General features: G+C 41.7%; 1 protein-coding gene across 8 annotated transcripts in view; it reads left to right on the top strand.

The window, feature by feature from the left end:
- CD44 (CD44 molecule (IN blood group)) overlaps nt 1–16475 on the top strand; it is a 93853-nt gene extending 77378 nt beyond the window's left edge. For 7 of the 8 annotated variants that reach the window (XM_055281928.2, XM_055281926.2, XM_055281923.2 and 4 more), the window contains 3 exons: nt 3486–3557; nt 5820–5898; nt 13213–16475. In XM_055281928.2, the coding sequence (XP_055137903.1) occupies nt 3486–3557; nt 5820–5898; nt 13213–13417 (356 nt within the window). In that variant the 3' untranslated portion in view covers nt 13418–16475. The remainder of the gene's footprint in view (nt 1–3485; nt 3558–5819; nt 5899–13212) is intronic. The other variant, XM_055281930.2, reaches the window with a different exon arrangement.
- The last annotated feature ends 9760 nt before the right edge of the window (nt 16476–26235 follow it).

The following is a 26235-nucleotide window of genomic DNA, read 5'->3' as shown; positions in this document are numbered from 1 at the left end:
CCAAGATTGCGCCACTGCACTCCAGCCTGGGCGACAGAGCAAGACTCTGTCTCAAAAAAAAACAAAAAGAACAGGTTGATATCAGCAAATTCATGGAGTTTATCTAGTATTAACTCTGTGACATAGGTAAGTACTATTATTATCCCCATGTTACAGATGAGGAAACTAAGGCTCAGAGAAGGTAAGTAACTTGGCAGAGTTGACAGGACCAAGGAGTGATGGAGCCACCTTTCAAGCTTGGAGGGTCTTATATTACTTCTCATAGCACAGTCTGGAGAAGGCATTCCATAATGACCATAATTACTGCCAGGCATGAATTCTTAAATAGACTCCTGTTTGTTGTGATTCAGATCACACCCCTACAAACCTTACCCCAGCCTGCAGAAGTCTGACATGCGGTAGGTTTGCTAACTACTTCTACTGCTGGGCTACTGGGAGGTTCTGCCAGTGCTGCCTTACCGTGGTCTCCCTGAACATCATAAATCCAGGTGACCCCATGTAAATGATTTAAGCCATATCAATTATTGTCTTCCCTTTTTATGCCCAAGTTTGAGTGAGGCTCACCATCAGGTTTAAATGTTTATACACTGAAAACAAATATGAAGATGGATATTTACGTGGTGGCTTCCACAGTAACTCTCTATGGAGGAGCACTAGGAGGTAGGGATTCATTAGAAATGCTTCTGAAATAGAGACCGAAGTCACAGGTTCACTGGGGACCTTAGGCAGGGCACTTAACCTTTCCCAGACTCAATTTCCTTGTTAGTAAAAAGGAGATCAAATCATCTGCCTCAGTTGCTTCCTAGAGTTCTTGTGAGGAAGACAGGGTACTAGAAGTGTGAAAGTACTCTGAAAAAGTAGGGAGTTATTAAGGGGCATGATCTCTAAAACCAAGAGACCCCAGCCACTCTCTAAGTGTGATTCTTTAACCATCAGTGCGGACATCACCTAGGAACTTGTTGGAAATGCAGAATCCCTGGCCAACCCAGACCTACTGAATCAGGATCTGCATTTTAACTATACTCTCCCACCCAGGTGGTTTACATGCACATTAAAGTTTGGAAGCTTAGACTGTGCTAGACTGCTTTTCTCACCATTGAAGCCAATCAAACGATCTCTGTGCACATGTCTCAGATTACATGTCATCTCCCAACAGGAATATCAAGTGCTCCTCTTTGTGGAACTTGCTATTGTGGCCAGTCCTACCCTGGCTGGATTTGTAGACATCTAGGGCACAAGGCAAGACCTGCTGTCTCACATCCATCCTCTGTGGCTTTTGCTTGAAGTGAGAATCAGGTGGACAGGAGCCAGTCTCTTTTGTTTGGCTTCTGAGCAGGTGTCTATTGTTCAAACAGGAGGTTTCATCTTGTTGCACGCACACCCAGATCTTTTCTTGCTGGGAGCACTTCTTCTTTTTTTTTTTTGAAAATCAAAATAAAGAGATTATGATCCATTAATGGCCTCTTTTTTAAATATCAAAGGCTTCTGTGAGTCAGAAAAAAAAAAAAAAAACAGTGAGAGCGACTGTACCTCCTGGGGAGTTTTCACTGCCAAAGATCTTCGGTTTAGGTGGCCAGTGTCCCATGACTTGGGCAGGTGAAAACCTGCCAACCACCAAGGACACTGGAAGGCATGTAGGGAAAGGGCCTTGGACTGTTTTGGAGGTTTGTAAAGTCAAAGGCCACTGTCAACATAGGATGGGGGATGTTGAAACACCTAGATGTCTGGTAGGAACTTGTTTTGCTCCCTTTTAAGTTTTAACAAAACCATCAAATTGCATAAACAAGAGGCATCCTGTCCTCATATAACCATTGTAATCAAGATTTCAGTGTGCACAGCCTAAAGTTTGGCTCCATGAGGAAAGCTCTCATTTAAGACCCCACCGTTTTCATCCATTGATCAGCCTTCAGGATTCTACAGTGGGCTTCCATTTGGTAGGAAAAAAAAGAAGTTCATTTTGGTGGAACACTTTCAAATTTTGTTTTGAAGCAATGGAGGAAGAATTTTTAAAAATCCATGAAGCTTTCATTTGATGAGTCTCTTCACAAGATGTCTTAGAAGTTTCTTTTTTAAAAAAAATTGTTTATTTATTTATTATTTTTATTTTTAATAGGGACAGGATCTCCCTATATTTCCCAGGCTGGTCTCAAACTCCTGGGCTCAAGAGATCCTCCTGTCTCAGCCTCCCAAAGTGCTGGGATTACAGGTGTGAGCCACCGTGCCTGGCTTCTTAGAAGTTTCTTTTAGAACCATTGTGTCTCCCTCATTTCGATAGGCCTCCAGTTCTAACTTGAGGATTGTCTGTCTTGTGATACTTCCTCCCAGTTTAACGCATTTTGTTTATTTCCTTATTTTGCTTTTTAGCAGTAGAAAATGTTGATTCTTCTAACAAGGTGTGTTTCAGTAATATATTAGTAGGGAATCTAATAGGATGATTTTTCATTGTCAGAAAGGGCCACTGCCGCCAAACTCCTTATTTATTTATTTATTTATTTATTTATTTATTTATTTATTTTGAGATGGAGTCTCGCTCTGTCACCAAGCTGGAATGCAGTGGCACAATCTCAGCTCACTGCAACCTCTGCTTCCCGGGTTCAAGCAGTTCTCCTGCCTCAGCCTCCCGAGTAGTTGGGACTACAGGCACATGCCACCATGCCTGGCTAATTTTTATGTTTTTAGTAGAGACGGGATTTCACCATGTTGGCCAGGTTGATCTCAATCCCTTGACCTCGTGATCCGCCCGCTTCGGCCTCCCAAAGTACTGGGATTACAGGCGTGAGCAAACTCCTTGTTTTATAGTGTTTATGTTGGCTCCTATGATGCTACTGGATGAGATTTTCAGGTTCCCTTTGGGCTTTCTGGAGCATGTGAGTCCCCTGGGGGTCTTGTTAAAATGAAGATTCTGATGTGGTAGCTTTGAGATGAGGCGTAAGATTCTGCATGTCTAGCGATCTCCACAGGTATGCCTGTCCTGATGGTCTGAGAGCCACACTTTGAGTAGCAAGGTCCTAAATTAAAAATAGAAAATAACAACCACACACAACTACCAATACCGTGTACTTCTTTAAATCTCTGCAAAATTATGATGAACGGCATTCTATTATCCCCACCTTACGAGTGTGAAAAGGAAGACTTGGAGAAGGTAGATTGACCCAGCACACATGGCTGGTTAGCAAGGGACAGCGGTGAGACTCGAATCCAGGATTGTCCAGTTCTAGACCCCAAAGTCCTGAACACTGTGCAACACTGCTGCTGAGAATTCTCATGTTCCTTGATACAAAATAACATTACTAAGCCTTAGCCCTAATCAAACGAGGTGGGGGGGAATATCTTTTGTGTAATGCTTTATAAACATCTGCAGCTTGAATCCATAAATGGCTTCTCAGTGATTCAGAATGTGGAGAGCTGCCCTTTATGCAGCTCCACAAGGAACTCATGGTTATACATTTCAAACTTTGGTTGAGAGATATTGTTTTTCCCCTTAGGACACTCACATGGGAGTCAAGAAGGTGGAGCAAACACAACCTCTGGTCCTATAAGGACACCCCAAATTCCAGGTGAGTTTCAAACTTTGAGGCAGAAAAACACGCTGAAAGCAGCTTTCTCAGAATGTCCCAGCAAGGAAGAGGAGACCCGTTTGAAAGCACATTCTCTGCAATGCCCAACATATGGATCCAATTGCTCCTCTTTACAAGTTAAAGGATGAATGAGAGTACTACAGCCTCTTGGTAGGAAAAGATGGAATAGTCTTTTCTTCCTGGGTTCTACAAACTAGCTGAGCTCATACTCAGATCTATCCCTGGCCTGTCCCAGAGAAGTGCCATGTTAGTTACTAAAGCTTCCTTCCTAAATGAATGATCACCAAGAGGACCCCATGTCATACCCAGGTCCTTTCTATCCCAATCCAATTTCCACTTATTTCTGGGGTCCAAGGTGAAGCATGTAATTTTCCTCTTACAATTACAGACAGGGAGGAGTTAAAAGAGGCATTTATGTTAGATGGAGTGAAAACTTTCTTTTGGTTCCCCAACTGATTTTTTTTGGTTGAGGGACCGCCTGCTGATGTGGACGGAATAAACTTTTCAGAAAGTACGACATGTGCAGTGAGAAGGCTGGGACACTTGGTTCTCCTGAGCATCAAGACAAGGCATTTGTTGCAAATTCTTTATTTGACTTGGAATCAAAATTGTTTTGTCATAGAGAATTACTAAAGGGAAGGGTTCTCCTAAGGTTGTAAATTACCCTTTTAATTCTCTCCTCTTCAGAGGTCTCCAAACTGAGCCTCCCTTGGGGAAAGAGAAGAACGTGGCATGCACCGTTCTCCTTTGCCCCAGCTTGCCTAAGCACACCTGAAGACAGACCAGACAGAGAGAGGGGTGGGCTGTCCCAAGGGAGAGCATGGGGGAAGCCTTAGCTGTCATCAGGCAGCAAGATGCTTCCCAGCTCCAGTGACAGTGCAGGTGGGACATCTCAGGGCTGGAAACCAGGGCCACGGTGGGCAGGAATAGAGAGGAAGAACAGAAATGGGGCCCTCCTGTCAGTCTCCCCCCACTTCTGACTGTACCTACCTCTCCAAACTCATCTAAACCAGGAAAACGTGAGGCAAAGGTAGTGCTGAGCAGGAGATCAGAGATAAACCAAAATTTCCAAGAAGAAAACAGATAATGAGACTTTCCATGTCTCTTCTTTCTCAAGCCCTGGTTCATTGCATACATATACAACCCACTTTGCAACTGAATTTTGTAGAGTTGTCAAGTCATATTTTAGTCCTACAAGAGCCTGATTTCAAAATGTGTAGAATATTAATCCACAAGTGATATGTAATTATCGAAGACATTTGAAAAAATACAACTAAAGAAAATAATGGAAATATAAATCAATTATTATCAATCTCACCATCCAGAAATACCACGGTTACCATTTTAATATACATCTTTTTTTTTTTTTTTTTGAGATGGAGTTTCGCTTTGTCACCCAGGCTGCAGTGCAGTGGCGTGACCTTGGCTCACTGCAACCTCCGCTTCCTGAATTCAAGCGATTCTCCTGCCTCAGCTTCCTCAGTAGCTGAGTTTACAGCATGCCACCACGCCCAGCTAATTTTTGTAGTTTTAGAGATGGGGTTTCACCATGTTGGTCAGGCTGGTCTCAAACTCCTGACCTCACGATTCGCCCACCTCAGCCTCCCAAAGTGCTGGGATTACAGGCGTGAGCTGCTGCGCCCGGCCTTTCCTGTCATTTTAAAATGTAAAATATATACCAAAATGTGATTACACCTTACATGGTGTTTAGCAAACATTGCCTACTGGTTAACCATGGCTTCCATGTCACTGAATATTTCCTCCTTATATTGTAGTGCGTAATGCAATAGATGTACCCTAATTTATTTAACCAATCCTTTATTGCCTCCATTTTTGTTTTTTAATACAATGTAAGGTGGATAGGTGGATGCTTTTATACAGGAAAAACTGTTCCTTTCAAAAGAAGCCTACATTTCCTTTTATGTGTTTAATAATATTATACCAAAGGCGTCTACAAGATTCAACAAGTCATCTTGTCCTTTTTTAGAAACATAGTTCTCCTGAAGGGACTTGAAAATCCTGACTGATGATAAAAGATAAAAGCAAGAAGGCTGTTGGACAAATACTTATAGCAAATTGCTCTTCCAGAATTACCTGCCTATTGGCTGGACCTATTGGCCAGACCCCACTGCAGTGCTGACTGTGGTGCTTGTTTGAACTAGGTCAATTATAAAGTGCATTTTTGGTTTTACAAAGTGTGTCTCTGAAGCTCACGCATGTCATTTAATTTACTCACACCAGAATGGCTGATCATCTTGGCATCCCTCTTGGCCTTGGCTTTGATTCTTGCAGTTTGCATTGCAGTCAACAGTCGAAGAAGGTAAGGGGCTGTCCTGGGGGCTTTCAACTTGGAAAGGGCATCATTTAAACTCAGGCTTTATATCCTTGCTGCTCAGAGCGTAGTCCCTGGAACCAGCAGTCTGGGCACCATGGGAGTTTGTTGGAAATGCACAATCTCAGACCCAACCCCAGACCTCCTATTGTATAGTCTGCATCCTAACAAGATTCCAGGGATTCACGTGCATGGTGCAGCTTAAGACATCTTTCTCTGCCCCGGTTTTTAGAGACAGGAGACACCTGTGATTGTTTGGCTCATCACTTTTAAGTAGTGGTTGAATCCTTTGTGATTTTACATGTTTTTTAGGGTTAAACCTCATGAAGACTCTATCTGATGAAAGTTATGAAGTATCTCACCAGGAAGGCACACAAAAGTATATACTCATTCATTGATTTGTTAAATATTTATTAAATACATTCACAATGCACAAATATTGTATAAAGATTCAGTGATTCATCATCCCCTGTAGCCTCTCTGAGGCCCAGGGAACCTTTAAGAACTTTAACTAGAAGGAACTATTGGCCTTGTGCTTTTGTTTGTTGTTTCTTTTTTGTAATGATATCATTTTCTATTTTCTGGGAACTGTAATTGAAGAGATTCAGGTTATAGTACAACAAGAGCACTGTTTCGTAGGTCTTCTTGCTGTTAAGAGGTCTATGAAGCAGAGAAGAACTTTCCTTAGGAAAACAACTAAATGAAGACAGTCACCTCCCTAGAACTGACACATGGGCTGTTTTTATGTTCTTGAAGGCCACTCTCTCCCTACCTGAACCAAGACCTATAGGCTTAGATGTTATTTACATTTTATATATACTATATATATATATATACACACACATTATATATACACAATAGTAATTCTAGCAACAGAGGAAATGAACTTTAACAGGGGTATAAATCTAAATTTTTAGAAGTATAAATCTAAATTTCTTACCCAAGACACTTTAAAGATACATTATTTTTCTCCAGGACGTAATTCATAGGAATATTAAACCTTTTGTAAATGTCCCTTTAGATGGTTTCTCATAAGGTAAAAGAAACTTATTTCCAAGCAGGGCCACCTTTATTGTGTCCCCAGATCACCTCGCAGGGCAGAAAAATGCCCCTCAGTCTGGGAGAAGACCTAGAGAGAATTATGGACTCCTTACTGGTTTTTGGAAAGCAACCAACAGCTAATTCCAACACCATGGGCAGCCCATACATTCTCTAATTATCTGAGAAAATCAAATGATGCGTTACAATAATTACGCTGGTACAAGTTAATAAAAGTGCCATATTACAGTCAAATAGCTATGTTGCTATCTATACCATTGAGGGCATAGTTTTAAAAAGCAGTTATGCTAGCTGATTGTGTAAGGAACAAAACTGAGAGAAAAAATCTAAAAGGCCGCCTATGATTGAATGGAAAGATTTTTTTTTTTTAGTTGAATTTAAATAATGTGACTTGGGGGAGCCTTTACAAAGAGTCTTTATACTTCCCTTCAGCTTCCTTGTTTTCCCTTGGATTACTTTTGCTCAATTAAATATGAATTTCCTATTGTGTGCAATCAGCCCTTTATTGCCAAGCCCTAGAATGCACCACTTTTGCTCACATACACAGTCCATAAGCTTTGCACATGTCACCATAGAAACGCTGACATGGATGCTGTCGACATTTAGGGAGACCTCGGAGAAGCATCTCAGCTGTCCCTAAGAACAGCTGGAGTCCATACATTGGGGCTGGGTATCTCCCCCGTCGTCTGTGTCTTGCCAGCAGCAGACAGCAGAGAAGGGGCCTCATTGCTGCCCTCTCCCTCCTCCCAAGACCAACAGTCACCCTGGCAACCGGCAAACAGGGACACACAGGGTCCGGCACAGCGAGTATCTCACCAGGAAAGTAGCTGCTTGGACGCCATAAATTACTATGTCCTGATTTGATAATTGAAAACAGATTTGCCACGCAGCTAAAGGGTGGTTAACAGCTGCACAGGCCCCTTAATGGGCTCTGTGATTCTAAAGCTGTCAACCCATTTCTAATCCCCTTCAAAGGCTGGGGCTTTTCTGCTTTGAGTGTCACATTTAAGAGAAAGAGATACAGAATCCAATTTTCATCAGAGAAAGTTTGGTTGAAAATGGGGCCTCCAATGGGTGTTCATTTATTCAGCAAACATCTTTTGAGTGGCTCCTGTGACTACCAGCCCTGGCAAGGAGAAAGAGAAGGTAAAAAACAAAAAGAGTACCACCCCTTTTCTAAAAGAATCTTGAGGTTTAGTGGAGGTATTGGCCTCTTGAATTTGAATTGGCCAATATTTATCGAGAACATTCCCTGTGCCAGACACTGTTATATAAATTATGGTTAAAAGACAAAAGTGGAAAATCATTAGTCCCTGAAGTTGACATACAAGGATGGATGATGGGCTTGCATGATGAAGTGATCTGTGAGTCACGTTGTCTTAAAGATGCTGGCTTGGGGGTTCTATTACTTCTTTAGCTTTTTCCACCCCTGCCATCATCCACAACAGCTTTCTTTGCTGTTCCTCATGTCACCTGACTCCTTGAGTTACAGCTCTCCAAGGGAAATCATATTTTATTCCGTCTTCGTGAGAGCACATATTTAGGAGTCAGTTGGGTTGATAGATACTGTGTGAGGCTCCAGAGAAGATTTTCCTTTAAAGAATCGATCTCGGCCAGGTGCAGTGGCTCACGCCAGTTGCAGTGGCTCACGCCAGGTGCAGTGGTTCACTCTGGGAGGCCAAGGCAGTGGATTACTTGAGCCTAGGAGTTCAAGACCAGCCTGGGCAACATGGCAAAACCCCGTCTCTACAAAAAATACAAAAATTAGCCAGGCATAGTGGCGCATGCCTGTGGTCTCAGCTGCTTGGGAGGTTGAGGTAGAAGAATCGCTTGAGCCCCGGGAGGTGGAGGCAGCAGTGAGCCATGATAGTGCCACTACAGCCTGGGCAACAGAGTGAGACCCTGTCTCAAACAAACAAGCAAACAAATGAACAAACAAAAACCTATCTGATTTGTCTGAAGAGGAGAAAAAAACATGAGGACTTTACTATGTTGCTTGTACATAAAAGCTGTTCACCAGCCTTCCCTTTAATGGGAATAATTGTCTTTTCTATAAACCCCAGCAGGCGGTCACCCACACTCCAATAAGTAGGTCTTCTCTATGCATCACCATAATTTAGAAATATTTTCCTTCTCTTATGCTACAGTCTAGCTCCTGTAATCTGAGCTCACCCAACCTCGTTCTGCTGTCTAGAACAGTGCCAGGCAATAGAACTTTCTGTGATGATGGAAATGTTCTATATCTCCACTGTCCAATATATAACTACTAGCCACTTGTGGCTACTGAGCACTTGAACTTTGGCTAGTTCAACTGAGGAAGTGAATTTTCAATTTCATTTCATTGTAATTAGTTTAAATTCAAATAGCCACATGTGGCTGGTGGCTACTATATTGGATGGCACAGCTCTAAAACAGTGCAAAATAAATCCCTAAATATCATTAAGGATTGTCAGGTAGAAGAGTCATGAGATCAGTTGCCAAGTTACCCACCTAAATCTTTTGAGATAAATTCTGCCATGCCATAAAAGTATGTTACCCGGCTTCTAAACCCCAGCCAGCCTGCCCTCCCTTTCCTGGTGAGGTCTCATTCTGCCTCCTTCCACACTGTGTGATTGCTGTGTGCTCAGCTAATGCCTGAGATTTAAGGGAAGAGGAGATAAAGGTAAGACACAGATCCATGAGGATCTCTGATCTTCAAAGTCAGAAAATCCAAGCTGTGGCTCGGCACGGTGGCTCACACCTGTAATCCCAGCACTTTGGGAGGCCGAGGCAGGCAGATCACTTGAGGTCAGGAGTTTGAGACCAGCGTGGCCAACATGGAGAAACCCTATCTCTACTAAAATTAGCCAAGTGTGGTGGCGGGTGCCTGTAATCCCAGCTACTCGGGTGACTGTGGCAGGAGAATTTCTTGAACCCAGAAGGCGGAAGTTGCAGTGAGCTGAGATGGTGCCATTGCACCCCAGCCTGGTTGACGAAGTGAGACTTTGTAAAACAAAACAAAACAAACAAACAAAAAAACAAAAAAACCAGAAAATCCAAGCTGTGATTCTTGCAGTGCAGTGCCATAACTAGCTGTGAAACTTTGGACAATACTTCTTGGACTTGGTGTCCAGTTTACATAATGAAGAAGCTGGGCTAGATGGTCTCTGAAGCCCCTTAAGGTTTAGTGATCCTTCTTAAATTCTTATAACTAAGAAGAACTTAAAAATTAGAATTTGTCTCTTAAAAGTACTTATTAGATGCCTAGAGCACTGACTATTGGAATGAGTTATTTCTGAGAATCATCCTACCCTCCTGAAAGTACTCAGACAGATAGAAACACATAAATCCAAAGAGAAATGCGGGCCAGCCAAAAACCAAGCACAATATTCCTGTGTTCTATAGGTCAGATGTTATCCACTGTCAAGATCAGCTTCGTTTAGATTAACAACATTAATCCCCACCTACTCCCATGCACAGACATATTTTTTATGCCCATAAATCACTTTCCCATAATATTTCATTCCATCCCTCAACTACCCATTGGTTAGGCAAATGGGAATTACTTTAACTAGACAACCTTCCTCCAGAGAACACAGGGACCAGGGAATTGGAAGTAACACAAGCAGCATTCTACCTTAAGCCTTTTAAATCCTCTTCATAGTAAATAATAACGAGGTAGGTGGAGGCAGCCAGGAGAAACAAGCAAAATTCATTTCATATGGCTTTTGTTATATTAACAATTACAGATAGTACTTGAAAGCTTACTGTGCTCCAGATACTGTTCTAAGTGTTATCCCAAACCTTAGTTTCCTTACCCCACATAAGGGCAAGAATAACAATTATTTCCTTACCCCTCATAAGAGCAAGAATAATAACAACAATAGACTCATTTATTTAGTGATAGTCTCTATTTCAAGGGCTTTTCACAATCCTGTGATATTGCTACTCTTAATAACCTGGTATTATTGATGCAAAACTGAGGCTCAGAGAGGTTAAGTGAGTTGCCCCAGGTCACACAGCAGTAAGTTCTCAAAACCAGGCCTTCCAAGCCCCTTTTCTTCTTTCTTTTTTTCTTTTTCTTTCTTTTTTTTTTGAGACGGAGTCTTACTGTGTCACCCAGGCTGGAGTGCAGTGGTGCGATCTCAGCTTACTGCAACCTCCACCTCCCAGGTTCAAGCAATTCTCCTGCCTCAGTCTCCTGAGTAGTTGGGATTCAGCCACGCACCATCATGCCCCCATGGCTGGCTAATTTTTGTATTTTTGGTAGAGATGGGGTTTCACCATGTTGGCCAGCTGGTCTCGAACTCCTGACCTCAAGTGATCCTCCTCCCAAGTGCAGGGATTACAGGTGTGAGCCATTGTGCCTGGTCTCTTTTTCCTTTTTGAAACAGGGTCTCACTCTGTCACCCAGGCTAGAGTGCAGTGGCACAAACACAGCTCATTGTAGCCTCAACTTCCTGGGCTCAAGTAGTTCTCCCACCTCAGCCCCCAAAGTAACTAAGACTACAGGCAAATGCAACCACAGCCGGCTTATTTTTGTATTGTGAATAGAGACTGGGTTTTACCATGTTGTCCAGGCTGGTCACAATCTCCTGGGCTCAAGTGATCCACCCGCCTTGGCCTCCCAAAGTGCTGGGATTACAGGCGTGAAGCACTGCACCTGGCCTCCAAGACCCTTTTCTTGACCATGCATCCTGCTGGACTCCATCTGTATTCCTGGTCCCCATGAATCTGTTTCATGGTTCAAGCATCCTTCCCCCAACCCCTCATCAAGCCTCATGCTAGAGGAGACAGGATCTACCTCCTGTTGAGGAGGTATAATTTCTATTTCCCCAAACAGGAGCTTAAAGTTTATAGCCTTGGCAGTCCTACAGGGAATGGTCCATGATCATGAATAATAGAGGCTTTGTCACTATTACTCCAAATATCCAGAGGCAAAGTGAACAATTCTGACTTCATACTGTTTCCACATCTCCAGAGGGCTGGCAGCATTGACAGAGCCAGGCAGAACCCAGGCTTTGGTCATAAAGGCCTGGATTTGAATACTGGCTCTGTCATTCTTACTCTCTGTGTGACCTCGAGCAAGTTATTAAACCTCTTTGGCCTCAGTTTCCACTGCTGTATTATGGGAACAATAGCTGCTTTGAAAGAGTGTTGTAAGAATTACAGAAAATTACATGTAAAATGTCTGATATTCAGGAAGTAATCTGCTTCCCTGAATCCCCATCTTGCTTGTAGTTGTGAAGCTGTGCAACTTTCCTTCCTCTAAGCATAGTCTGACTCGTATATGTGTAGCAGTGATGTGTTACAGGAAAGAGGAAGCATTGCATCAGGCTGGGTGGGGTGAAGCAATGGACAGTAACCAGGAAAAAGATCAAGGTCGTGCTCTTCCATAGCAACTTTCTTTTGCGTTTGAGTCTTAAGTAATGTTTGAGAAACCTTAAATTAACGAGAATAATTTGTCTTTTGTTATTAAACTTCCTATATCAGGGTTGTATGAGTTAGCCAATGTTAGGAAAACATCACTATGGCCTTATACCTCTAGAAAAATGTTGTTTTATTCTTCTCGGTACATTCAGTAATAATGCTGACAAGGCTGACAAAGTGTTGACTGGGACAGGAAGTTATGGGACTTTCTTGAATACGCAAATCAGAATGATTTACAATCATCATGTTCATGGTGTATCTAAATCTGCAGAAACTGCTAAAATGCTTAAAAGAGGCAAACATTTCCATTATGAAGTATGATAGAAAGAGAATTGAACTTGAGAGTCAGACAGACCAGGGTTTGAATCCTCTTTTCTTACTTGCTGAGTTACTTGGGGGAAGTTACTGAATTTTCTGATCTCCAAGGTTTCTTCCCTGGGAATAGAGAGAAAATAATAATAACACCAGCTTCCTGGAGTTGTAGTTGCTGATTTGCAAACTTAACTGTGCAGAGAAGCCCCCTGAGGGGTTGTGAACCACAGATCCTGGGCTCCAACCCTAGAGTTTTCCGATTCAGCAGGTTTGGGGTGGGGCTGAGAACTTGTATTTCTAACAGGTTCCAAGATGATGCTTTTGCTGCTGGTCCAGGGACCTCACTTTGAGGAGTGCTGGTTGTTAGTTGTTAAAGTAGAGAAGACACCTAGCACAGTGCTTGGCACACACTAAAGCCATCATAAACCATAGTGATCATCATGATAGTGCTCAATAAGGATGATGATCTGATGCCCGAGTCACTGCAATCTTTCTCATATGGCACATTTTTTAAATTATTAGGTGTGGGCAGAAGAAAAAGCTAGTGATCAACAGTGGCAATGGAGCTGTGGAGGACAGAAAGCCAAGTGGACTCAACGGAGAGGCCAGCAAGTCTCAGGAAATGGTGCATTTGGTGAACAAGGAGTCGTCAGAAACTCCAGACCAGTTTATAACAGCTGATGAGACAAGGAACCTGCAGAACGTGGACATGAAGATTGGGGTGTAACACTTACACCATTATCTTGGAAAGAAACAACCGTTGGAAACATAACCATTACAGGGAGCTGGGACACTTAACAGATGCAATGTGCTACTGATTGTTTCATTGCGAATCTTTTTTAGCATAAAATTTTCTACTCTTTTTGTTTTTTGTGTTTTGTTCTTTAAAGTCAGGTCCAATTTGTAAAAACAGCATTGCTTTCTGCAATTAGGGCCCAATTAATAATCAGCAAGAATTTGATCGTTCCAGTTCCCATGTGGAGGCCTTTCATCCCTCGGGTGTGCTATGGATGGCTTCTAACAAAAACTACACATACATATTCCTGATCGCCAACCTTTCCCCCACCGGCTAAGGACATTTCCCAGGGCTAATAGGGCCTGGTCCCTGGGAGGAAATTTGAATGGGTCCATTTTGCCCTTCCATAGCCTAATCCCTGAGCATTGCTTTCCAGTGAGGTTGGGGGTTGGGGTGTACTAGTTACACATCTCCTTCAACAGATCCCCTACAAATTTTTCAGATGCTTCTGGGAGACACCCAAAGGGTGAAGCTATTTATCTGTAGTAAACTATTTATCTATGTTTTTGAAATATTAAACCCTGGATCAGTCCTTTGATCAGTATAATTTTTTAAAGTTACTTTGTCAGAGGCACAAAAGGGTTTAAACTGATTCATAATAAACATCTGTACTTCTTCGATCTTCACCTTTTGTGCTATAATTCTTCAGTTTCTAAACCAGCACTGTCTGGGTCCCTACAATGTATCAGGAAGAACTGAGAATGGTAAGAAGACTCTTCTAAGTCTTCATCTCAGAGACCCTGAGTTTCCACTCAGACCCACTCACCAAATCTCATGGAAGATCAAGGAAGGCAGCACTGTTTTTTTCTTTTTTGACACTGTCCAAAGGTTTTCCGTCCTGTCCTGGAATCAGAGCTGGAAGCTGAGGAGCTTCAGCCTCTTTTATGGTTTAATGGCCACCTGTTCTCTCCTGTGAAAGGCTTTGCAAAGTCACATTAAGTTTGCATGACCTGTTATCCCTGGGGCCCTGTTTCATAGAGGCTGGCCCTATTAGTGATTTCCAAAAACAATATGGAAGTGCCTTTTGATGTCTTACAATAAGAGAAGAAGCCAATGGAAATGAAAGAGATTGGCAAGGGGGAAGGATGATGCCATGTAGATCCTGTTTGAAATTTTTATGGCTGTATTTGTAAACTTAAACACACCAGTGTCTGTTCTTGATGCAGTTGCTATTTAGGATGAGTTAAGTGCCTGCGGAGTCCCTCAAAAGGTTAAAGGGATTCCCATCATTGGAATCTTATCACCAGATAGGCAAATTTATGACCAAACAAGAGAGTACCGGCTTTATCCTCTAACCTCATATTTTCTCCCACTTGGCAAGTCCTTTGTGGCATTTATTCATCAGTCAGGGTGTCCAATTGGTCCCAGAACTTCCAAAGGCTGCTTGTCGTAGAAGCCATTGCATCTATAAAGCAACGGCTCCTATTAAGTGGTATGTCCTTTCTGAGGCTCCTACTAAAAGTCGTTTGTTACCTAAACTTATGTGCTTAACAGGCAATGCTTCTCAGACCACAAAGCAGAAAGAAGAAAAGCTCCCGACTAAATCAGGGCTGGGCTTAGACAGAGTTGATCTGAAGAATATCTTTAAAGGAGAGATGCCAACTTTCTGCACTATTCCCAGCCTCTGCTCCTCCCTGTCTACCCTCTCCCCTCCCTCTTTCCCTCCACTTCACCCCATAATCTTGAAAAACTTCCTTTCTCTTCTGTGAACATCATTGGCCAGATCCATCTTCAGTGGTCTGGATTTCTTTTTATTTTCTTTTCAACTTGAAAGAAACTGGACATTAGGCCACTATGTGTTGTTACTGCCACTAGTGTTCAAGTGCCCCTTGTTTTCCGAGAGATTTCCTGGGTCTGCCAGAGGCCCAGACAGGCTCACTCAAGCTCTTTAACTGAAATGCAACAAGCCACTCCGGGACAAGGTTCAAAATGGTTACACTAGCCTCTACGTGTCCCCCCCAGGGAGAAAAGGGTAGTGATACAAGTCTCATAGCCAGAGATGGTTTTCCACCCCTTCTAGATATTCCCAAAAAGAGGCTGAGACAGGAGATTATTTTCAATTTTATTTTGGAATTAAATACTTTTTCCCTTTATTACTGTTGTAGTCCCTCACTTGGATATACCTCTGTTTTCACAATGGAAGTAAGGGAGGTCTAGAGCTTCTATTCCTTGGCCATTGTCAATGGAGAGCTGGCCAAGTCTTTACAAACCCTTGCAACATTGCCTGAAGCTTATGGAATAAGATGTATTCTCAGTATTCTCACTCCCTTGATCTCAAGGGCGTAACTCTGGAAGCACAGCTTGACTACATGTCATTTTTACCAATGATTTTCAGGTGACCTGGGCTAAGTCATTAAACTGGGTCTTGTTTATAAAAGTAAAAGGCCAACATTTAGTTATTTTGCAAAGCAACCTAAGAGCTAAAGATGTAATTTTTCCTGCAATTGTAAATCTTTCATATCTCCTGAGGACTGCCCTTAAAATTAGCCTGAGTGAAAAATCGAATGAGACAAAAGACATCTTCGAATCCATATTTCAAGCCTGGTAGAATTGGCTTTTCTAGCAGAACCTTTCAAAAAGTTTTATATTGAGATTCATAACAACACCAAGAATTGATTTTGTAGCCAACATTCATTCAATACTGTTATATCAGAGGAGTAGGAGAGAGGAAACATTTGACTTATCTGGAAAAGCAAAATGTACTTAAGAACAAGAATAACACGGTCCATTCACCTTTATTTTATAGGTATGTCTTTGTGTAAATCATTTGTTTTGAGTTTTCAAAGAATAGCCCATTGTTCATTCTTGTACTGTACAATGACCACTGTTATTGTTACTTTGACTTTTCAGAGCACACCCTTCCTCTGGTTTTTGTATATTTATTGATGGATCAATAATAATGAGGAAAGCATGATATGTATATTGCTGAGTTGAAAGCACTTATTGGAAAATATTAAAAGGCTAACATTAAAAGACTAAAGGAAACAGACTCAGAAGTCTCTAATTTAAAAGAATGGGAGGCTGAGAGGGACAGAACTATGCTTATCTGGCACTGTCTGGGTAATTTAGAGGAACAAAGTCAAAGGCATCTGAGGTGGCTGAAGCCTCACACTCATTTTATTTTTTAAAAAAGCAAAAACAAAATGGGTTTCCATCAACTTGAAAGTCTTCTTTTGGAGAAAATTTGGTTTTCTATGAGTGATGTGTGGTTCACATGTTTCAAACTAAATAAGATACAGTGAAGTGTTAGTTCTTTTAAAGCCAAGAACTACTCCTGGACTTCCAGTTAAAGAGAGGAGAGTGTACATACCTTCATTCCCTCATGTAAGCCTCTAAAAAGAAAATAAAGAGATATTTCCAGACGGAATCAACCAATGGAGTTAAAGAGATTGGAAGAAGAGACAAGAGCAACAAAAATTCGAAGCTGAAAACTGATAGCTGATTGGTAACTGAATGAACAAATCTGGAAAAGCTGACTCCTAAGCCTGCAGTGTGGAAAACTGAGAAACAACCAGATTTATGTGACAGAACCATCGAAAGGCTGAATAGCTATTCTGGAAATGAATGGGAAGATGAGGCTGAGATTAGGAGGATAAGCTTAAAGTCTGTGTAAGAAGCAGTTAGAACTCCAGGTCCCCTTCCTTACTCTGTGTAACTGAACACCATCCTTTCCCAGTCTCAGCAAAAGACCAGAAGTTTATTTTCTGGAGACAGGGAAATAGAGAGTCTCTGGCCGAAGTCCAACAGCACGTACACAGTTGACATTAGAAATACCACACTGAGGGCCGGGCATGGTGATGCATGCCTGTAATCCTAGCACTTTGGGAGGTTGAGGAGGGCGGATTGCTTGAGCTCAGGAGCTTAGAGAACAGCCTGGGCAACATGGCAAACCCCTGTCTCTATAAAAAATATAAAAATTAGCCAGGCATGGTGGTGTGTACCTGCGGTCCCAGCTACTCGGGAGGCTGAGTTGGAAGGATCATGTTTGAGCCTGGGAGGTCAAGGCTGCAATGAGTTGAGATTGCTCCACTGCGCAGCAGCCCGGGTGAAGAGTGAGGCCCTGAAAAAGAAAAGAAAGATAAGAAAAGAAGAGAGACAAAAAAATAAAAGAAAGGCCATGCTGAAAAAGTGAAACCATGCTTAAAGAGTGTTGAGATTCCCTATCCTCCTCTCCCAGCTTGGCTCTCGGAATGCTGGGAGCTGGGCATATGTTCTCCAGGCAGAAGCTCAGTGTTGCTGGGGAATCTTATGAGCCTGAGAGAAAATTCTAAAAATATTAACATGGTAGTTCCCCAAGGAAATGGCCCAAAAAAAGCAATCTGCAATGAACATGGCATCTCAAGCCCCACCAGGCACCCAGAAAGCTCAGTCAGCTTTCTGTAGCTTACTCTCACACATGAGCTGTTACCAAGGAGCACCAGACATGTGGAGAAAGCATCTAATATTAAAGTCAGGGACACAAAAAAACAGGAAAAAGTACCTTGATAGAAAAGAAACTGCTTAGAGAAGGAAACTTTTTCTAATAAAGGTCACCAATACTCTCAGTAAAATAAGAGGAGATGGTATATCTATAAAGCAAGAACACAATGCCAGGATAAAAAGGAACATATAGAGAACACCTAAAAAAGAAGCCTTAAAAACGTAAACTTGAGAGCACAAATTTAAAAATAAACCTCACAGAAGGTTTGCAAGATAAAGTTAAAGAAATACCCTCAGAAATACAGCAAAAGCAAATAAATGGAAACAGAGGGGGAATACATTGTGAAGACTGGCACCCAGTCCAGGAAATTTAATATGCAAATGCTGTAATCAAAGTCACAGGGAGAGAAAACAAATAGGAAGAAATCATCCAAGAAAAAATCAAGAAAATTTCCTGGAACTTTAAAACGTGAATATCTTGACTAAGGACAAGGTGAGTACTTAGTAAAATGAATAAAAACAGATCCACCCTAATGCATATTATCTTAAAAATTCATGACACCTGGGGCAAAGAAATGATCCTATGAACATCTAGAAAGGAAAAATATATGGAGGATCAACAATCAGAATAGAATCAGATTTCTCAACGGCCACACTGAAAGATGGAAGACCATGAAACAGTGCCTCAAAATACGGAAAGAATTATTTCCAAGCTAGAATTCTAACTTAGTTAAACTGCAAATTAAGTATAAGGATGGAATAAAGAGATTTTAGGTAATCATAGTCTCCAAACCTGCTCACCCATTCACAGGCAACTCCCAAAGGATGTACTCCATCAAAACAAGGGAGTTACCAAGAGAGGAGAGGACATGAGTTTCAGAAAACAAAGTAGAGGGAGTTCTTAAAATGATCATAAAGAGAGATCCCAAGATGACAGCTGTACAGCAGGTCTAGAGAACAATTAAAGTTGGAGTACTGACTAATAATTAAAACAATCAATGTTTTGCTTTTATTGACCTCTAATTAAAAAGAAAATTATTTTTTGTTGTATTCATTAACTACTGATGCATTAAAAACTGTTCCAAAATTAGTCGCTTAAAATAACAAGCATGTCTTTATTTCTTACGCATCCACCAGTTAACTGAGTGCTTCTGCTGATCTTGGCAGGGCTCACTTGAGCATGACGGGACTCATGCATTTGTGTGTGTGATTAACAAACAGGTCAGCTAGAAGCTGTCTGATTTCGGACAACTTCATCTGGGATGATTGCGATCTTTTTCCATCTGACTCTCATGTGCCTGCAGCTGGCTGGTCCAGGCCTGACAGGGTTCCAAGTAAGAGCACATGCTCACAGGTCCTCTTGAGGCCTGGGCTCAGAACTGGTGCTCTGTCATTCCACCATATTCTATTTATGACAATTCTAAGTTAGGACAACAGCCCATATTTTAAAAGAAGGGAAATAGATTCTATCTCCTAATGGGAGAAGCTGCAAAGTCACATTGCAAAAAGCATGGTTACAAAAAAGCCAATTATCAGGGCCATTAGTGCGATCAAGGTCTATGATAGACATGTTGAAAGATTCTTGTGCTCAAGGGCACCGCTCATGTTTATGCTTAAAATACACTCACCATTTGAGCCATATTGGCAATAGCATTAACTTAGAAAACCATAAACAACTTTATAAACCCCATGCTTATTGGAAAAGGAAGGAGCAAAGTCATGTGTAAATGTGTTTGGGAGATTGCTTGGTATGGTAAAAACAGCATGAGCTTTGGGATCAGACAAATTTTGGGTTTTAATACTGATTCTACCACTTACTTAACTATGAAACCCTGTTCACACATCCTAAATATTTTGAGTCAGTAAAGAGACAGTAAAATCTTCATAGGGTGGCTATGAGGATTAAATTTAATAAGTACATGTCAGTACCTGGGGCATATTAGGTCCTCAAAAATATTAATTCCTACCTGCCATCACCCACATATGCACAGTAGGTACTTAACTTCTTCCTTCACCATTTCCTCCAATGTTCTGAACTCTAACCATCTTTTAAGTGTGAATTGCTATTAACTTACAGTGACTGGAGACAGATTATTTCAGAATCTGAAGCTCCCCATGAAGAAAGCCCTTCAATTTTAGTCGGAAGGTTTTTGCTTTCAAAGCCAGACTAACAAGCAGGGAGTCCAGGAAGCAAATAACTGGCATTCGTTGATTAAATCTTGGCCATCCAGGTTGTGGCTGTAGGTTAACCAAAGTTGGGCATCCACCCATGACTTTGATCGTCACCTCCAGGAAGTTGTCTTGCCCCACCCCTACCCAGGATGAGCTCATTTTCCCCTCTGTGGGTATAACTCTTACCTTGCCCATATGTCATTGTAGTTCTTACTCTGCAATTTCATTAATCTGCCCATGAACCTGTCTCTTCTACTATATGATGAGGTGTGAAGGTACAGAGAAATTCATTATGGTCCCCCAAACCAGGTAAGTAGAAAGTGGTAGAACCAGGAATAGAGCTCAGCTCTCTCCAAAGTCTCTGGCTTAGCATGCCTGAATTGTCTATTGTCAGAAGTTTGGTAAACTGAATTTGCTGAAGTTAAGACATCATCTCCAAATGTGGCAAACCAGGTCAGTATTCCAGAGCTCTCTGTGCCTGGTGGAGCCAAAGGAGGCTTTCAGAAACCACTGAAAAGATTTGGGGATGAGTATGCTCACCATTTAGACCATATTGGCAATGGAATTAATTTAGGAAACCATAAACAACTTCATAGATGCTGTGCTTATTGGAAAGGGAAGAATCAGTCATGTGTAAATGTGATTTTTGCTGTGATGCCCTGGGCAAAGGCTCAGTGGAGAAGAAAGTCTGGCTGGGCATCCTGGTCTCAAGCCCCATTTCTTGCCTGTGTTGACACCTGGTCTTGAACACCAGTAGTTTGCCTGTCAGGGCCGCCCATAACCCGCCTCCTCAATCCTGCCCCATTAGGCTTCCAGACTGTTAATCTCATTACGTGGTGACTACTGTTTTCCAGAAGTCTTGTCTAAACCACTTCCTCCTTCCTCTCTCTCAAAAGAGGAGTAATGAACCTCAGAAAAGGAGGCTAAGGTTTAGCTTTTAAAAGGTGATTTTTAAAATAAGACTCTTAGTTCAAATTCAACCTCTGCCATTTACTTATGTATAACCTTATACGAATTATTGAACAGTTCTGTGCCTCGATTTCCTCATCTGTAAAGCAGGAATAATAATCTCTACCAGAAAGAATGCTGGGGGGTTAAATGAGATAATATCTGTAAAATGATGGAATATAGTAGACGTATATAGGTTTCCTTCTCTCATTTCTGCTATCTTCAACACTTTTGTGTGAATACATAGTAGGGGTCTAGATAGAATATGAACCATGATTTGCGAGAAGTCAGAGGTGTTCCAAAAATTTCTGAACCTCTCCCAAACCCTTTTAAGCATTGGGGTCTGAAAAGCCTTCCCTCTCCCACCCTAAGATTTCCAAATAGTATCAAAAAGAAAAAGAGATTCCCGCTCCTGTTTTCTGGGGAAGGGTGGAATATGCAGGTTTATTATTGCCAACATCTGTAACACAAAGGCTCTGACAGAGCCAGCCTTCAAGGTGACCCCTAGATAGGGAGAGAGAAGAAATGAGATTGAAATTCCAAGGGCATAGCTCTGGAGATTCTGAAGATCCTAGACCTTGGGAACTCACCCATGCAGAAGTGGAGAGACAGGTTTTCAATTATAAAGGCTAAGGGCTTCAAATTTCAGCTTGGGTTACTAGAGTTCAGCGAGAGCTTTACTTTTTATTTTCGCCTCTTCTAGGATTCTTTAAATCTCATTAAGAATGAAGAGAGAAATGTGAAGAAAAGCTGTCAGAGGGGTAAACATTGTCAGAGGGATGCAAAGAAGAGTAAGATTTCAAACAATTGTTCTGAAAGAAAGTAGCTATTTAATAAGGACTGTCTATGCATATAGCAGATATTTAAATCATAATACGTATAAAGTAACCTCAAAAGCGTCTCAATAAGGACAGCATCTCTCTTCCAAACTTCAGTGGGTTTTGCTGGCTGCATTTCCAGGGCAAGTTGTCTTGGCCACACTTTACTTCTCTTCCACTCTCTGAATCCCTTTCACTGGGCTTGGAGGCACAGCAACTCAGAAGTACAAAGTCTGGTCCGGGCAGCAGAGTCATTGGCCGCGCTGTATGTACTCCCCCTCAGGGCAGTGGCAAGCTGGGACCTCTCTCAATAGGCAAGGGACCTCCAACTCCCTGTTTTAGATCACTTCCCCCTTGGACAAAATTTAGACCTTTGTGTAAAAGCTGACTGAGAAAAGTGCAATGTGTTCATCTGTCAAGCCAAGGATGAGAGTAATGGAAATTTTCCCATCAAGGTTCACGTCCTTGGCAGAAACTTCGTTTTCAACCATCTTGTTGGCCTTCTCTGGCCTGTTGATAATGCGTCCCCTAGTGGATGCTTTACAACATCCCCTTTGTCTCCGTAGAAATTGAGTCCTTCCGCCTGACTTCAGTTCTCGAATCCTCAAGGGTAAAACCAGAAAGAAGAGGGTGAAAGTGGACATCCTTGCACTCGAGGCTTAGTGGGGAGTGGGAATGGGAGTGGAACTGGGTTGCCTGAGTTGGGACAAAGGGTTGGGGAACAACAGATGGTCCACGTTTTCTTTTTAAACTACATTTTGTGTTTTGAAAAGGATTTATAAATCGTTTAGAGAAGGAAACGTTCATTAGTTGCAATTTAAACGTCATTTACTGAATATCTACTATATGCCAGGCATTGCGCCATTGCTGCGCTACAGATCCTTGTCTGAAGGACAGATAATCGTAGCCAAGAACCCGCTATGACAGCGGGATAGATAGAGTATTGATCTATAATGGCTGAAATTGAGCATTTGCTATCTACTTGGGCGCTGTCTTAAGCATGTTGCATTGTGTTAATTAAATTAAGTTATTTAACCTGTCTGTGGTTTAACAGGTAATCGTAGAATACAGCTTACAGAGCTTTCAGAACTAAAGAAGATAATATCTGAAAGATCTTAAAACAGTGCCTGGTACAGACATGCTAAAATGAGAAAACAGAAATGATACTCTGCACAACCTTGTGAGATGAAGTACCGTATTATGTTGCATCTACAGAAGGGGAAACTAAGGCAGAGGAAGCATAGTCACTCTGCTAGTAACTGGCAGAGCAGTCTGCCAATGTAAACAGCCCAGACCTAGAACATGCTCTCTTAACTCCTGTGCCACACTGCTTCTGCCTGAACAGACTGACTCTTTTAACAGGAATAGTTTTCATTTCAGTTCGTAAAGAAGGCTGACATCAACATTGGTGAGCTATTAAACAAGTGTCAAAATTATTGGGGACTGTAAATCACTTTATGTCTATTAGTTGATTCTAAGTATGGCACAGATTACTTGTTCATTTGGTGTTTGAGGAAAAGTTCAATAATATGCCAAACTTTCGTTCTCAGTTTTCATTTATAAAGAAGCTCTTGACTAAAGAAATTTCCTAAAAGAATCTAGGACTACTCGAAGAAGAGACTGGCTTATTTTCTGCCTTTTATTGTTCCTTAAAAAGAATTCAACATTAAAAATACAAAAGTAATTGTCTACTTCATTTCTATAGAAAGGAAGACAATAAGACATCCGTTTTCTAGAAAATTCTTTATTCCCAGAAATTTTATGCTGGAAATGTTTTGTTTTCCAAAAAATATCATCTAATCTTGTTGACAAACCACACCAAGGGATTACATTCTAAGTCTTATCATTGTGACTGAATGAACTGAGACTTCCCCTCCGCCTCCGGGGTTTAGGGAAGTACAACTTGGACAAGATATTCTTTATTGTCAAATAACAATGAGGTGTCTGATAAACTATCTCAGAGGCAAGGTGGGAGAATGCTCTTTTAGCATAATAAGTCCAGAGTATTTAATTCTGCTAGTAAGAGTGTCAAAATGAGTAGGAGAAAATGGTATATGTCATACAGGTTAGAACAGAGAGTTTCTGAAAGAAATTAAACCTGGAGGTGGTGAGATATGCTTGATTTTAGGTAACTCAGGGGAAACCCAGTACAACCCAGGGTGGTAGTATCTTTTTGATGCTGCCCACCACTCCCCCCTTCACCCCCTCGAGTTCCCAGAGACAAGCTCTCACCCTTGTGGACTCAAGTTATCCCTTCTCCCTGTGGAGCAACTATCACTTGAAGGAGGAGAAAAGCAGTTGGCATCCAACGTGGAAGGCTGGGAAAGCTGAGGGGACCAAAAAAACTGAGACAGGCATGAGCTGGTTACAGAGGCTCCTGGACTTACAATGGGGCCATATTCCTATAACACATCATAAGAAGTCAAGAATGCATTTAATACTGGCATAAACCCATCATAAAGTCAAAAAAAATTAAGTCAAACCATCATTAAGTTGGAGGCTATCTGTATTTCTGTGGGAAGGGGTTGTGGTTATAAGGAGAAAGGCAAGGTTGTGGGGACACCAGAGATAGATGGGGTTAAAGGAAGAAAGATGAGGGACAAGAATTAAAAGAAGGGCTGGACACGGCAGCTCACACCTGTAAACCCAACAATTTGGGAGGCCGAGGAAGGTGGATCACTTGAGGCGAGGAGTTCGAGACCAGCCTGGCAAACATGGCGAAACACCATCTCCACTAAAAATACAAAAATTAGCTAGGCATGGTGGTGCACAACTGTAATTCCAGCCACTTGGGAGGCTGAGGCACGAGAATTGCTTGAAGCTGGAATGCAGAGCTTGCAGTGAGCGAGATTGCACCACTTAACTCCAGCCTGGGCAACAGAGCAGGACTGTCTCAAAAAAAAAAAAAAAAAAAAAGAGAGAAAGGAATATCTCTTGGGAAGGTATGCACATACACACACCAGCTTGTGTGATTCAAGGGTAAGAAAACCTGGTCCCTTTCCTCCTATTTCACCATTACTATCATTATGCAAGGCTTTAAAAAATCAGTAGCTGAGTCTGTAATTTTCACTTTCCTTGTAATGTCCTCTGCATCTAGAAGATCACCTGGCACATGGATGCTCAGTCATGTATGTTGAATAAATGCACAAATAATAATAGTAACAGACCTCGTATGTGATCAAAAAAAAAAAAAAAAAAAGAGGAATTAACTCACTGATTGTATTCCAGGGGCTCTTCCAGGGTATTTGAATGGAGATAAAATGTCTGCTTACTTTTCCTAAGTCATAGCCTGAACTAGAGCTGAGAATATATTCCTCAAGCCAGCTGCTAAATAGCTAGTAGAATGGCACCAAGGTACCAATGTGGACCTAGCCAGGGTGTATATGAGTTTCTTCTAATGAGAGGGGTGTACTGGAGGCAGTTAAACATCGGCCTGGAGCTGCTTGCTGGCAAGCAGCGTGAAGGGTTGCTTCCATTTGAGAATGAATATTCCATTACAGAATTCTAGTTAAAGTCAACAGATCGAGTATACTCATTATGTGTTCTCCTTCCTAACACTTACAAAAATGATCACAAATGCATCAAAAGAATATAGACTCACAAAGAGATTGGAAGAAGGGACCTTAGCCGAAAAAGATATCAAGAGATTTTGGAAAACAGTAAATGGCAGAGGAATTCATGATCTAGCAGGTGTAGGAAGATGTCACCTAAGTGTGGGCAGAGTGAGATCTTCTGAGTAGAGAGCCAGTTGCTCCAGCAGAACCTTGGAGATGCTTATGCCTTGGAGGCACCAAGTGGGCAGAGATGGGGTTGAGGAACACAAAGGATTCTCCTGTCCAGGACTTTGAATCTTGAGCAAATCACACACAGACAAGTGAGAGATGAAGAGAGATTCACAGAGGTAGTGACACAATGGCTGTGTCCAGTAGCATAGCTGCTGAGTGGCATAGCTGCTGAATGGCAGCTGTAGTGGCTGCATCCTGGCAAAACTAATCTGCCTCCTAACCTCTACATATCTAAGAAAAATAGAGGCAGGCCAGCCTTTCTGCCCTGATCCTTGCTTACTTACTGGACATCATGCCTGAGGGCATTGTACTTGATATACTTAGACCTCAGTTTCTTCACTTGTAGAAATATATATAAAGTTATGTAAATATATGTAAAAAATACACATAGACCAATGCCTGGCACCTAATACATGTTCAATAACTGTTGAAAAAGCACATCCTCCACTAGGCATTTCCCCATTGCAAGAACCCAGCTGGACAACAGAGATTTCCATCTCTTCAGGGGATAACTAGAGATCCATCCCATGGGGGTGGAAATAAACATGTAACATTAGTTTTTGGTTATTTCTAATCAACCAGTCCATTGCTTAATTTCCAATAACAT

Source organism: Symphalangus syndactylus, chromosome 6, assembly GCF_028878055.3.
Source record: "Symphalangus syndactylus isolate Jambi chromosome 6, NHGRI_mSymSyn1-v2.1_pri, whole genome shotgun sequence".
Classification (NCBI taxonomy): Eukaryota; Metazoa; Chordata; class Mammalia; order Primates; family Hylobatidae; genus Symphalangus; species Symphalangus syndactylus.
Note: the sequence above shows the minus strand (reverse complement) of the source record. Positions and strands in the feature narration are given on the sequence as shown.